General features: G+C 36.1%; 1 protein-coding gene across 1 annotated transcript in view; it reads left to right on the forward strand.

Annotated features, from left to right (window-relative positions):
* Positions 1-326: 326 nt before the first annotated feature.
* The window catches only part of LOC129262448 (RNA polymerase II elongation factor ELL2-like), a 34,291-nt gene continuing 18,629 nt past the window's right edge, over positions 327-15,988 (forward strand). Inside the window, exon 1 of the mRNA XM_054900571.2 lies at positions 327-464. Coding sequence (XP_054756546.2) covers positions 327-464 — 138 coding nt within the window. The remainder of the gene's footprint in view (positions 465-15,988) is intronic.

Genomic DNA, 15,988 nt, shown 5'->3' on the forward strand with positions numbered 1-15,988 from the left:
TCGTTAAGCTACCCCGATAAATCTATACCAAGAGACAAAAGAGATGCCCCCCTGTCACCAGTGATATGGGTCACGCACCCCTCGTCTATTACCCCTCCCCGGAATCGAAAACATTCGAGAGAATTAAATGTGGAGCGTGTGCAGCGCGCGCCCATAGCTCCAGCGGCGACGACAGCTGCTCTATCCGGAACGAGCCGCTGATTCTCGCCGGCCCGATATACACACACGTACGTTGTCACACACAATCACAATGCCAGATATCCCATTGATTTAGCTTGCGGTGCATGCTATTTGTACACAGTGCAGTCAGGATGTAGGCTTCAACCATGGCCGCCGACCTACTCGAAAACTTCCAATATGGTCTGTCGAGTAGCGGTCTTTCTGGGGCAGACAAGACCGTCCTCCTCCTTAAACTTACAGACCCATCCCTGAAATGCATCGAACAGTACCAAAAACTTAAGAAGGTAAGTACGAATGTGAATTATTTACTATCAAACTGTGTGTTGACGATTTTCATTCATTCATTTCAATTCAGGTTCGAAGCGCCGCCGAACGTGTGTGAAAAACCGTAACCATATGTGGCGAAATTACTCGCGCCCTACTTAAGATTCCATATTGTTAATTAATGACCAGTCTTGTTATTGTATTTATTGAAATATTTTGCAACTATCTTAATTTTTGTGGTATTGTGATATTGCTTTTAAAGATATTAAGAATCCTTATCCCAATTCGATTCATTTTTTTCTGTCAGCGATTTTCGCTTCCCAAACGTTTCTTGGATTGATTGCTCTGCCATAGTGCACAGCAACAGCTTTGAATAGCCATTTCCCACCACTCGCGTCCGGCGTCCAGGCTTTGTCAGCAGTTTGGCGCGAAGGTAAAGAGCAAGTGAATGTTATAAATAATGTGTAAGCATTTACTATAAGTATAGGACAAACGGTCAATTGTTGGAAAATTAAGTCAGGATATTGTCTCAGAAAATTATGTCAGCAGCTAGCAGCATCCTTAATGAGCTGCAAAAAGATTAATTCAGCAATTCAAGGTCCAAGATAATTGATTAAAAAATGTCATTTTTTAGTTTTCACTTCAGCAGATTTGAATGAGGTTGACAAGTAGAATATCTTTCTACAGAGTTGTATTGCTTATGCCTTATGGAGCAGAACTTCCATATTTTTTTAGTGATTTTGTTTTATCATTTGCCTTATTGATGAAAACCTTCAGATTTTCAATTATTAGTTCAAAAAGGTTTTCCATTTCTCTTCATTTAGGCAAATTTTATTTACAAGGATTCATTCCCCAACTCAATGGCCACTCTCGTACCACAATTTATCCATCACATTGCAAATTTGCGATGCTCCATGCAATACGCGGCATTTGTTGAGTTTTACAGTAAGTTGGGGCAATGAACTACAAAATGACAAAGGCCTATTATCGAGATGAAAATGGAAATTGACATTTGATTGATCAAGTTTATAAAAGACTTTCCTACTTTTGGATATGTATTGATGGGGCTACATGTATTGTACATGTAAATGTATTGATGACAATTTTAGAAGTTACCATATCTTCAAATTAATTCTAACTCCACTTGTTTGTAATAAATTACACTGTACTACCCTGTATACCACATTACTATTGAAAAGAAGAAGGAAAAATCTCATTGATTTTCCTATGTAAGTTTGCATATTGTTCAATTCACAATATTTCTTTATGCATTTTTTGTGGGGGAGGGAGTATTCTTATGAATGAGTATTGAGTTTAATGGCCAAAGCGGCATTCTGGGAACTATTCATTAGTTTCTAGTATACACCACAGGAAATAAAGCAGAAAAACAAAATTGGGGGCTCCGGGCCATTTTGCCCCGAAATTTTCAAAAGAGCCATGGAAAATCTCCATTCATTGCAATGTTATAGTTTATCTAATGTTGCAGAAGTACGGTAGGCATTAAGTTGTACCCCCCCTCAAAAGAAAAAATGCTTGGTATACATACTTGTGTACAAAGGGAATCGAGGCGGAATTAGGGAACCAACGTGTGTGATTAATGGTGTGCTTCTCAAATTCATGATATATTACAATGTAATGCCAGATTTGAATTCCACATGATCTTTTTATTTCCTGCAAACATTTAATTTGTCTACTTGGAAATATACTGTAGGGGCCTATTTGGTTTCATATCCTGCAAGAATAGGGGTTTTTCCCTTTGGGTTTTCTTCAATAGGGTACTCTCCTACACTTGTGGGAATGAACAGTTCCGTTTGGAGCTGATCAAAAATTACACACAGGACCTATATTTACATTCTCCTAATAGTGTATATTACACCATTACAAATTATTAATAAACCAGTCAATACAACTCAAAAGGAACTGTGGTCTAATAATAGACAGGCATGGAATAATTGTGTTTCTCTTTTTTTTAAAGCATTTCTAGTGGTAAGAGAAACTTGTACATTCCTGTACTTGTACGTAAAGAAATTGCTATAGAAGAGAGAATTTTATGGCAGTCATAAAAAATAGTATTTTGTGATGCATTATTCCGTGGGCAGGTGAAAAATACAGAGTTAAACATTGAAATAAAATGCAGCCTGAAATGGTTCTGCAAGTATTGCATTATTTCTGAATAGTTTTTATATGATGTAATAAAACAGTAAATTTGAAATAGAAGTTTAATATTCCCAGGGATTTTACATTCTGCAACATGTGATTTCTTTGATTAACATTGTATAGTTATGTAGACTGCCATTGAAGTGCATCATAGACTAAAGGCATTAATGTAGGCCTGCAGTGTACAACTGCATAGTGTAGTACAACTATGCACAGTGTAGTACAACTATGCACAGTGTAGTACAACTAATAATATGCAAAATTGAAGAAAACAGTGTTCATACTACATGTAATTTTAAAATGAATGGGAAAGAAAGAGAAAGAAGAAAATACAGGAGCTATGTAATAATGGCAGCCATTGCAATTTGACTTCAAAATGAAATCATTTTTTTATTCTAAAAGCCCTTTTTCCTATTGAAATTTTTATGTTCATGTTCACCTGGTTTTAAGATCGTTCATGACAACCTAGCTGTACTGCCTTGCAGGATTGTTTTCTGACATAGCAACAAGTACTTTGTCCGGAATTAATGCTATTGCACTTTTTTGTTCATTTTATGATAATTCAGTTGAATGCCTCATATGATCTACATGTATGTGCACAGGGAAAAAAACCCACTCTTTTTGACAATATAGCATTAATCCGAACATAATTTTTTTTTTCTCAGTAATAAGTGAGAATCAATGTATTTTCCACATGGAAGCAGGATGTGAATCTTAATAGTTCTACATACATGTATATGTAGGCATCAATCAAGTTTCTGACATAACAGATTACACAAGTGAGATACATACATGTGTATTGCACCATGGAGTGTCATAACGATTCCATAAGTGGTTTGCATTCGTTCAGTAATCAGCACATGTATGCTAGTTTGGTTTAAAAAAAATTAGAGATTGAGATTGATGAAAAATTGAGTACACAAGAGCTACAGAAATCAGATAAAAATTATTATGTTAACTTAATCAGATTAATTTAGTCTTTGAATTTTTTTTTTGTATCTTGAAATCAAATTAGAATCTCTGATGTTAAAAAAAAAGCTCGACAAAGAATCACTACTTTTATTTTGATGTGGGTGTCTGTTTTTCTTGATTTATGGAGATGTTGATACAAATAAAATGTTATCTTTTGATATAAATATAAAGAGTTTTACATACTGTACAGTGTAATGTATGATGTTTTTGGCTTTGAACAAATGACAACAATCAACTGGTAGGCACAAGCCTTTGGTTTATAACTTTATTCAAACAGACAAGTGAGCTGAATTTCAAGCCTATCAGGGGCTGACTGGATCTGTACATGTATCACCTGCTTGTTGCATAATTGGCATGAGTGAATTGAAACTTGTGCTAGACTTGTTTTATGACCTACATGTTGGTTAAAGTGTCAGTTATCTGTGAGTAGACAAAGATACCAAATACAAGTAGTGCAGATACAACATAATTTGGACCAGTTTGCTAATTTTTGACTCAGAGATTACAGCCTTTTACAGGCAAAGGTAATTTGTGAAAGATCATTTACGTACATTGTAGGATGTCATAAAAATCTTAGTCTCGTTTATTTTAATCTCTGAAGTCTGAACCTACCATTTACCAGTGATATTTTTTTAAACCATTGTTGGACCCAGTTACATCAAAGGTATACAATTATTATTGACAATTGATCTACATGTATGTGTTCAGACATGCAGTTATATGTCTCAGGGTCTTTACCTTTGATAGTTTAGAAATGATTACATTACAAAATTAGACTTCAACCTTACATGTGGCAGTGTAGTTATGTACACTACACTTTATATGTGTTATTCTGCTGACTTTTAAGTTGTTCAACCACAAACTCTGCAGAATCCATTATTACCACTGAAGATGTGATGAGTTATTTCCTGAAGATGAGAAAAACTCTGGTGTTACATACAATCATACATTACAAACTTTTTGACAAATTCACAATAAAACTTTTTTAATAGTATAATTTCATTTTAATCAAAGCCAAGGGTTGAAAGAAATACTCAATAGGTGGTTTCAAACCGCCTCGATCACAAGAATCCCTGTTAAATTACGAGATCCTTTTCAGGCAAAAAAATAGCCGTTAATTATTTTCACATTCACACCGCCCCGAACATGCCCTCTGGGATATGTTCCTGAAGTTACGAGCATGTGCAGTGTGGTCTGATAAGCAGGCAAGGCACGAGATCCAAAATCACTAGCTCAGCAGCCACCCACGGCATCCGCGCCCAACTAAAAAAAGTTCCAGTAATTTGCTTTCACGCTGCCAAAATACCTGCGACCTTGAAAAAATCCTGCGAAAGTTCAACTACCTACATGTACTATTTAGCAGGTATTTTCTTTCAGGGATATTACGCGTTGATTTGCTTTCACACTGCTAAATTTACCTGGTATTTTCTGATCAGGGCAAATTTCCCGATCTGGAAAAATGACGAACGCCGGGGCGGTCTGAAACCACCTACATGTAATATACATGTACATGTAACTTGTAAGGAAAATTCCCTGCAAACTGGGTCTGACTTGTTTACTTGTTGTTTTTCGACTCTTCTTTATCCGGGTTGGCCACTTCAGCTGTTTTTTATTTGATCTTCCAACAGGCCTGGCATACATGTTTGTTTAAAGGACAAGTCCATCCAAATAAAAAGTTGATTTGAATAAAGGGAAAAGTGAGGGACATCATTGACTCTCATAATTTGCATATCACTGAGTTGTACATGTAACTGTTTTATGAAAAATAATATTAAGTGGAACTAAAAAATGTCATAACACAAATTTCCTATTTTACATCTGATTTTGATGAAATTTTGATATTTCTCTTACATGTAGGCCTGACTTGAAACGGATATTTCAATATTCGGATACCCGACACTGAAAACCGGACGGCGGACGGGTATCCGAAATTTTACCCTGAAATATAAAAAATAATATCCATTTGCACTTATTTGAGTTATAATTAAGATTTTCAGTTATATTTGAGTTTTGAACCTATCCGATGATGGCGAGAGTCAGCGTGCGCTAATTAAAATATTTCTGAAAACCACGAAATTAGGAGAAGCTGAATATTTTGGGTTGAATCTGTTTTGCAATCGGATTTGACTAATGTGAGTTAACGTGAGGCTACGGCTACAAATGTAGATCGTATGACTGTAAGCTATTAGTAAATGACTATTATTTGAGTTATACAAGTCGGGCCTAGTTACGATCCCATTTAATGGTTGCGAGAGTATGTGTGTTTATTTTTTAGTTCCGATCGAATGAAATAAGATGCAATTAATTTGACCGAGGCGAGTGTAAGTGCGAGTCTACTATTACTAAAAGTCTAAAACCAGACAGGCCTAGATCATTCAGCTCACGCACGTGCTGTCCTGTCTGGACGTGTCTGAAGTGAATCATCCGATATATATTTGGTCACATTTCACTCGCTACACCTTCAAATGGGATCGTACTTGGAATATTTTCATTTTCATGTCGGGTTTCTCCCCATTCCCCAAATTATAGCCAAGCTTCTCATTTCTCAACTTGTGAAACATAATCACACTTCTAACAAAGATTCAAGACAAGATTTAATCACAGTAACAGTAACTAATCACTTACATTCATCACCAGTAAGTTTTACTGCAAAACACGTCGATTCACAACCGACCACATACTCGGCGGGCTCACATCATAAACCTTTCTGGCACGATACTGCCTTTTAAGTATTGTTGTTTACGACAATGGACAGTTTCATTCTAATTAATCATTATTAATGACAGTTCAAGAAAGAAAAGGGATGATTTATTATTTCGGATTTGATAAATAAATCAAAGAAAGAAAATAAAACGGCCAATCAACATGTATTTGCATTTACATGATTTCAAAATTATCTTCATTCTTCATTCATATCGAAAGTAGATGTGAGAAAAAAGTACTGAAAATGAATATTTTGTTACGCATTTCAATTTAAATAAATTACAAAAAACAACATGACACACCAACGAACATTCATTCGACGTTTTCATAGTTTAAAAAATAATCATCTTCATTTGTAACGAAAGTTGCCGTGAGAAAAAGTAGAATTCATTTTGTATTTGATGAATAAATTACAAGAAACAACATGACACATCCGAGTAACCCGATCAACATTTATTTGACACTTAAATGGTTTCAAATTATCTTCATTCTTCACTCGCATTGAAAGTCGAGGTAAGAAAATATACGATGAGTTACGTATTTGAAATCATCAAAACATAAGACGGGAAAGAAAAACGATCTTAAGCGACACCAAAGTAAAATCGCCATCGTTGTCAGAACGGAACTTTACTCCATTCACGGACGGTCATGCTCCAAAACTGATATAAGGTCATGTTTCAAAACTGATATAAAAACGATAGTTTTCGGCGGGAATATATTACTGAAGAAGATTAATTGATATTGGTGATTATATTGGCGACTAAAAGTTATAAATTTTGTTGGTGAGTCTTACTAAATTTAATAAGTTTTTGTGACAGGAAAGTGGTGAATCAGTGTCCACGGATACCCGAACCCGAAAAATGAAAACCGTTATCCGTCCACGCGGGCGGAAACCGTTCGGATATCCGTTTGGTGGCAGCATTAATTTCTCTATCGATTCAAATCAACAATTTTCTGGGATGGACTTAACATTTATCTATGTTCAGAATTTGAGTGAGAACTTGTTTGGGCCCAAATTGTTCGATGTCTATCCATTGATGCTATTGACCTTTGGTGCCTTTAACCCATTTCATACTGGGACTGGATGGTACATGTACATGTGTAAAGTCTATGGGAAATGCTGAATTCGGTAGTCCATGGGTTGAGCCTGTTAATACCGACTTGTTTTGAAATGTATGAAAATTAGATGTAAATTATGTACCATAGTTGTTACTACACGTACTAGTAGATTATTAACCAGGCAGCCAGGCTAATAACTGCAGTTGACTGGTGTCTGAATTTGTGGATGAAAGCAATTTTATGAACAAAAGTCAAGTCATTGTACTGATCTATGGAAATATGACTGTATCATTATTTCTGAGTCAAATCTTTCTGATCTGCAGTTTTCTGTAACCATACAGTCATCTAACTTCCAGGAAGTTGATAGAGGCAGTTCAGGGATAATTCTTGGAAAAAATGTAGCCATTCAGAAATTGTATTATATTGAATCCAGATCCTAAGAAGTTTGCACTGTATCATCATCATCATGCTTGGCACATCAGGCATGTTGGGAAAACAGTATTTATATTCTTGTTCCTATAGATCTCTTATTTTATACATGTACATGCAGGCAACTATTAAAGGTCAAGTCTACCCCAGCAAAATGTTGATTTGAATAAATAGAGAAAAATCAAACTAGCATAACACTGAAAATTTCATCAAAATCGGATGTAAAATAAGAAAGTTATGGCATTTTAAAGTTTCGCTAATTTTTCACAAAACAGTGATATGCACAACTCAGTGACATGCGTATGTGTCGGTCGATGATGTCCGTCACTCACTATTTCTTTTGTTTTTTATTGTTTGAATTATACAATATTTCATTTTTACAGATATGACCATAGGGACCGATTTGACTGAATCATATAGTACATGTATTAAGCAATGCTAATATCACGTGTGAAGGGAGGAATTAATCACTCTTTCACTTGACAATGAGGAGAAAATTAAAATATTTCATATAATAAAATACAAAAGAAATAGTGAGTGGATGACGTCATCAGTCTCCTCATTTGCATACCAACCAGGATGTGCATATAACTGTTTTGTGAAATTAAGCGAAACTTTAAAATGTCATAACTTTCTTATTTTACATCCGATTTTGATGAAATTTTCAGTGTTATGCTTGTTGGATTTTTCTCTTTTTAATCAAATCAATTTTTTGTTGGAGTGGACTTGTCCTTTAAAACAAACTTTGATCCTTTAAAAAAAAATCATTATTAGCTGGGCCAATACACCTTGTACACAATACAGGATGTGGTATGTTACTGTTATTATTGTAGGAGGTTGAATGTGCAACATTCTTACCGTTGCTCGTGAACGTACTATGTACACGGCCTACTTCATACATGTACAGGTGACATCGCAATACAATTCAATTCATTGCATTTTAAAATGTACATGTAGCAAGGCAAATGCGCACTGCTGCTGCAGACGTGATACGCACTTGAACCACAGAGTTATTCTGATTTTTGCTTTCAATAATTCTTTCCTCATTTTCCTAGATTAACGTAGGGATTATTATTGTTGGTACATATTTTCGCTAACTTCCAAGATCTTATGTACAGTACGACACAAAAAGTGAATATTATTTGTGCAATGGTACAACATTTTGCATTTGATGAAAGAGAGAGAGACACTATTCAATTCAGCTACACCTCTTTGAATAGAGAATTTCTTTTTCTCCTCATGTGGAATCTTGAACTGTCACACTCATGCCTATTTTGCTACTTATAAGTTATAAATATAATTGTTTGTAGGCCAACATTTTAAGGATGAATGCCAGTTGTTGTAACAATCTCAAAATGAGCTCGAAAACAGAATCCAATAAAATGACCACCAAAGTGTTTGTACAAATAAAAAAAATATGTGACAAATGGCTTTGGAAGAAAATGAATTGCTGAGAAATAAGCAAAATAAACACAGGATTCCATCAAATGTAAGATAATTTTCCAGGCAATATTGATACACTGTCCCACATTTGCTTTTCTATGTTAGTGATCATATTATCATAAGTGTCAGTTTTCAACTAAGATTTCAGGATTTCACAATGTAAAGTCTCTGTTTATGTACCAGATCTAGATCCGTAGTGTATTATTAGGATTAAGCTTAATTTTAAAGACTTTTCATGAAATAATTGTTTGCTCCCACTACAATCTTTTACCAGTAGGGGAGACCGGGGTTAGTTGGAACATGGGGTAAGTTGAAACATTGTAATTTTCTCTAACGTCTTTAAATAAATTTCTGCAATACTGCCCTCAATTTATTGTCATCATCAACAGCCATCCACCATATTACATATAACACATATGCAACAAGCCTGGTGAAGTTAGAAACAAATTTTTGTTTTTTGACCTTCTGAGTAATTTTTTTCTTGTTCAGAAAAGTTCGATTATCTCTGAGAAGTTTATAGATCAAGTTGGCCAGTTTGGGGGTATAATAGACACTTATACCAAGCTACAAAATGAGGTTATTGATATGCCATGGTGAAGTCCCTTTTTTGTGCTGTAGGCTTATAAACGTCAAATGGGCCTCCGGGGTTAGTTGGAACAAAGTTGAAGGGGCTAGTTGGAACATGTTCCAACTTACCCCAAACATAATTATGAATAAGAATATTGGATTTGATGAAAAAAAATATATAAAGTATTTCACACTCTTTTGAACATGTATTGTATACCATGCTTGTTTTGTTTATCAGTTAGGTCTGAGTGTGCATTTAAGGCCTATTGTAGGCACCTAATGCAATATTAACCCTTATCAAAATGGGGGGGGGGGTGTCAATTTGAGCCCCCCCCCTCGAGAAATTTCGTCACTACGCTGTCGCACAAAATTTTTTACTACACTGCTAGCTGACTTTTTACTTTCAAGTCTTGCGCATCATTTGAGACCAAATTTGCGATGCCTGTGTGCGCGATTTCAAAATTACCCAACAAATTGTACGTGCATGTTCGGACCCAAAATAGTTCAAAAACGTGATTCCATGTACAAGGTCAATGCAAATTGTGTTTTTCAACCAAAAGTCATAAATGTATGATTAATTTTTTTATTTTTGCTGGTTCAAATAGATTAATTTTATGCTATTTATGATCGCAAAAGACTCCCGACAAAGTCCATCGGAAAAAACAAAGGTTTGAAAAAACAAAAATACAAATAAAAGAAAAAAAATCCATAAGAAATTGTATTTTTTGCATTTTTTGGTGGATATTTGTTTTGTGAAAATTGATACTCTCACCAAAAATTAGCATTCTACTAGCTTAATAATTATAGAGTTAAAGGTAAAAACTATAAAAAAAAAATATATAGGGAAAATTTTATATGCTTATTTGCATAATTAATTATGAAAACAATATAAACAATTAATTTTTGTCTTATAAATTTGATGCAGAAGTACATGAAATTGCTGATAGTACACTTAATTGTATGTAAACTCAGATGCACCCAAATATTCGGAATTCTACTACACAGTCTGCTTGTGTGAGTGGCTGTATAAAAGAAAACATAAAGTTCAACGAACCCACACTTTAATATTTTGAACTTGAATAAGATAAAGCAAATAGGCTAAAACCATGTAATATTACAGTTTTAAGTAGTTTTAGTATAATTCTTAATTGACCATCCAGTGTTCCAACTTAATACCCCATACCATGTTCCAACTTACCCCGATATGGGGGTAAGTTGGAACGTTTGCGATGGTCTTGTTAAAGGTGGATTTTTTCAATAACCATAATAGAGTTAAAAATTTTATGGGGTACATTTGAAGCCCTACAATATATGCTTCAAGCTGATATACTGATTGTTTCTCGAGTAAAGTCTATTTGTATTTTACCGCTATTTTTGTCAAAAATGTTCCAACTAACCCCGGTCTCCCCTACCTTTTAAATAACATCATGTTGTCTTGTGTAGTGTTTGCACATCCATGGGCATTGTCTTGTTCAGAATCCATGGATTAAACAGGCTGAGCAGTAGGCCATGACAATTTATTAGAGATCTATTTGTTTCTTCACTTTTTAACAGAGATCCTTGCCCTAAAACCACATACATCAAATCTTCACCCCAAAATCATGATTCATTTCCTTTAGTTCTTCTCCCTTTTCGCTTTATTGATTCATTGTCAGTGTTTGTCACCGAGGGAATGTTAGACACCGTTCTCATTATACTTTCTAAAACTGGTTTACTGGAAATCTGTTCTGGAAACTAGTTTGGAAGATCGCTTTGCTAGCGTTCTCAGTTGATCAGCCGAAAGTGGCTTTCAATCCCATTTCACGTAAAAATTTGTAGACATTCTACACACAGTGTGTGGAGGAGTGTGCTCAAAATATGCAAAGATTGCTTCCCGAAGAACGGTTGTGTCCTCACTTACGCTAAAAACTGGTTTAAAGAGGCAAAGTGATCTTCAAAACTACATCGCAATGTGGTTTTTGAACCGGTTTGGAAGATCGCTTCCAAGACCGCTTCGACTGTTCTCACTACACGTTAAACTAGTTTCCACTATAAAACTATTTTTAGGACGGTAGTGAGAACGGTGTCTACTTATACTCTGTGCAATGAACGATGCTGTTCACACTGCTTTTTAAAGGAATAGGAGATCGGTTCCCAGGAACACAAAACTTTATGATTGATATTGTGAGGGTGATAAGCAATGTAGATGTAAGATATATTACCAGGGGGGAAAAACACATACAGTACACCAAGTTTCTTGGTTAAAATGTCCTCACCCAACCCCCCCCCCCTTCCCTCATGAGCCCAGTCCTGTAAACTACATGTACAAGAGTGCCATAGAATGTAGCAAATTTTGGCTGAAGAACTAAAAAGTAACCATGAAAATTGTTTGTTTGTGTTATTGATTGTACATGTACATGTACTGATCAATTGATTTGAGTGCTATAAAAGGAAAACACAGACCAATCATTATTTTGTTATGAGCACTTTGGGTTAATACAGGATGCAGGAGGTCATTTTGATGCAGTATTTCAATTTCAATGATTCATATAAATTTTAAATAGGTCAACATATTTTTATGTTTGCTGATTATTATAAGATGGTATTATAAATTGAAATTGAAAAAAAAAACATGCACGGTTAAATACATGTAGGCCTATATGTTGGCCTACATGTACTCTGTAATGATTAGGCCTACATGTATGTTGCGTTTTTGAAAGGAAAATTCCTTCATTGTTGACAAAATGCTTGCAGTATGCCCTGTCATTTTTTCAAATTCATTGGAATCTTTAATAACAAGATTTTCCTTATTGAGCACTGTATATTTTGAATACATTTATACTGTACATAAGCCTACAGCACTTACATGTACAATGTATCAATAGCGCGTTTTCGCCCAGCGTCGTACGACGCTATCTACGACGTAGAACGATCTCTTGGTTCGTGCGTCCGTCGCGCTCAACTCTCGCTTGTAAGCAGTTTCGCAAATCGCTGAACGCGGCCGGATCGACCGCCAACATATGCATTGTATATGTTCCTACTATGTGCACACAACTGGCAGTGCCATGTGTCTTGCAGTCGCGTCGTCGACCGAGCCATGCAACGGCTTTTCAATCATATTTCAATAATCATACTCGTTTAAACTTCTACTGTAACATTTTGAAATTATACTTAGCTTGATTTTAGTATAATTGAAATGGTACTCACCGAAAAACTCGCATTCGAGTCCATGTTTTGAAGCTTTCAGCTATCAGTGTAGTCAGAGTAGAGTACAACATGTGCATGCACGCGATGGGCGAATGTGTTTACATCGGCTCAGCTTGCTCGCTCTACAAGCGATCTGATTGGCTGTTGACGGCTGTTGACAAATCCTACGTTCTAATGCGGACGCCCGCTAATTTGCGGAAGAACCGTCCGTGATTTGAGCTCAAGAACGCTCGGGCCTCTGTTTCCATGGAAGTTGGCGATTTTTGCACACGACCCTTACGTTCTACGTCGTACGACGCTGGGCGAAAACGCGCTAATATTGCTTGTGAACTTCTTACATATTCATGGAGCTCACATTGAGGTCTGCGCACTTTGGTATCTTTGATTACATTTCATGATAGAGGGTCATCAATGTGTACACCAATGCCTGAGGTATCTGTTTGCAGTCATGGAAGCATTCTGCCATATCAGGTTGATAAGAACTAGATACCCTCTTCAACTCATGACCTCCTCCTATCCCCACACATGATGATCCACGTGTGTGATGGTATCTATCCAAACTCCTTTAACACAACAGTATATCAATCAGTTAAAGAGTAGTACAGGTAAATTTGCAGCAAACAATTATTTCTTTGAAAAAGTCTTTTGAATCAAGGTTAATTGATTTTATCAGATCTGGTGCATTAAACAAAAAATTTAACTGCGAAATCATGAAATCTTACCTGAAAACTGCTAACTCTGAACTCTGAGGATCACTAACATGGAAAAGCATATAATAATATTGCTTGGAAAAAGGCCTGACTTTTGATGGAATTCTGTGCTTATTTTGCTCATTTCTCAGTAATCACATATTTTCTTCCAGAGCCATTTATGTACAAGTTACACAAAAGGGTATTCAATACTTGTTTCTACTTGAACTCATTTTGAGATTGTTAATAGAACTTATATAACTGAAAGTGTACAGTGTACTACACCTTCACAAAGTTATTGTACTCTGTAGATTGTATGTTAATTGCCTCTTTGTTGCCCAGTGTGGCCTGATTATTCACTCCAAGCAACTCTATTATTTAGAAATACATGTAAGTTTAAAATTTGATAAAATTTAGATAATGTCTTGATGAAAATGTACATTTGTATAAACATCACCATGTTATTTTCCAATGTGAGATTGCATTCTGTGTGTGCACTCTTGCTCAGATTTGAAATGAGCTACATTTTATGTACAGTACATGTACATGTTGGCATGTGTCGATTACAGTGAAATTAAACTTAGGTATGAAAGTAAATCTCTGAAATTCCGATAAATTTGGTACATGTCACCTTAAACAGGAAATCAGTTAATTTTCATTCCAGATATCTAGCTACTTAGTCAAGAGAAACACTAAAATCGCCATGGCAATGATGTATGTTGAATAGGCTTTGAAATGAGCCAAAATAAACACAATGAGTTGGATGGAGTTCACAAACTTTGGCCCATGGGCGATTCAGGTGTAAACACAATCATGGTTACAAACTGCATGTCATATTTGAGTCATCAACTTGGCCGTCAAAATAGCAACTGCTGTGCCTTACGAAGAGCATATTGCCCATAGATGAACCATCCCCCCATTGCAGTTCTTATCTAGATCCTACATGTAAGACACTCATTTTACCTTTATAGTTCATGTACAATGGATATGTTGATTCACAAGGTTTCATAGTCTGCAGGCACAGACCCTGGCATAATGCAGAGTCTGAAGTATTGAGACTAGATACACTACTGGTATGTACTGTACACGTACAGTGTGGCTGGATCTACCAGAGACAGACTTTGGAGTCTACATGTAGTCTTCACTCTAGACATCACGATTATAGTGTCAAATATGAGTTTGTTTGCAGACTACCAATTTCATTCATCTCCATTGGTTGTTAAATTTTGTTTGATGGAATTGTATTGCACCCCCCACCATCCCTCAAGCAGCACTGCCCTTCTCACGTCAATCTCTATTGGGGTGAGATGTGAATAGAGGTGAAAAATGGATATGTGATTTATGTCTGAACCCCACGCTCTCTCATAGTATACATGTAGCTGCAGCCCCTCTTACATTCTTTCTTCTGGTTTGAAATTGAATCAATTTTCGATGGAAAACCTATATTGCAGGATTGTAGTACCCCCTTTCCACCCTTTTTAATATTTCATGTGTTGCTGCTCATATTTTAACCTTCCCTTCCAGTGATGAAGTGTTCAAGGTAAAGGTGTACGATGTTGACTGATTTGTAATCTCATGGTTTGTCTGATTTCCTACCTGTGGTGCAATAAAGGTAGTCTGCAACCACAGACTCAAATTCGACACTTTAGCCATAAAAGAGCCGGGTTATTTGGACCCCTCTCACAGCCGGGGGGGGGCGGATTTTGCCCTCCTAAGATCTTGGCCTTCGATCGTGCCAGTGCTGTGAAAATTTGCAGAGTGGTAGATTCTGATATAATAATAATATGCAACATTTATTTAGCGCTTCATACGATGTTTCTACATGTAAGTGCTGCATTTACCCCGGCTATAGCACGGCTACCCTGATCAGGCACTCAAGCATTCAAGGAATTCCTTCAAACCGTGTACCCATTTACTACACCTGGGTGGAGATTGGCAAATGTAGATAAATGCCTTGGAAAAGGACGCGAGTGCAATGGTGGGATTCGAACCCCGGACCTTGTGGTTCAAAGTCTAGAGGCTTATCCTCTGAGCCACAACACCTCTTCATATGGGTAATAATCTGTGTAATAAAACTGGGTTCCAAAAGAAACTTATCAATTTTCACAAGTGCACCACTCAAAGTCCACTCGGTCAAAATGAACAAAATTTTGACACAGGCTAGCTTAAATAACCTTTGCTATTAAAGCACATGTCAATAATTAAGAGATTGGTTTAATAACAAAGAGGCTGTAGCCCCTCAAAGCAATTGGTTCCGGAATCCAAAGTCACAAAATTGCGAAAGAAAGACCAATGAAAATGAGATGGTATTAAACCAAATGGTCATTCTTTGCTTGACT

This window comes from Lytechinus pictus, chromosome 5 (genome assembly GCF_037042905.1).
Source record: "Lytechinus pictus isolate F3 Inbred chromosome 5, Lp3.0, whole genome shotgun sequence".
Lineage (NCBI taxonomy): Eukaryota > Metazoa > Echinodermata > Echinoidea > Temnopleuroida > Toxopneustidae > Lytechinus > Lytechinus pictus.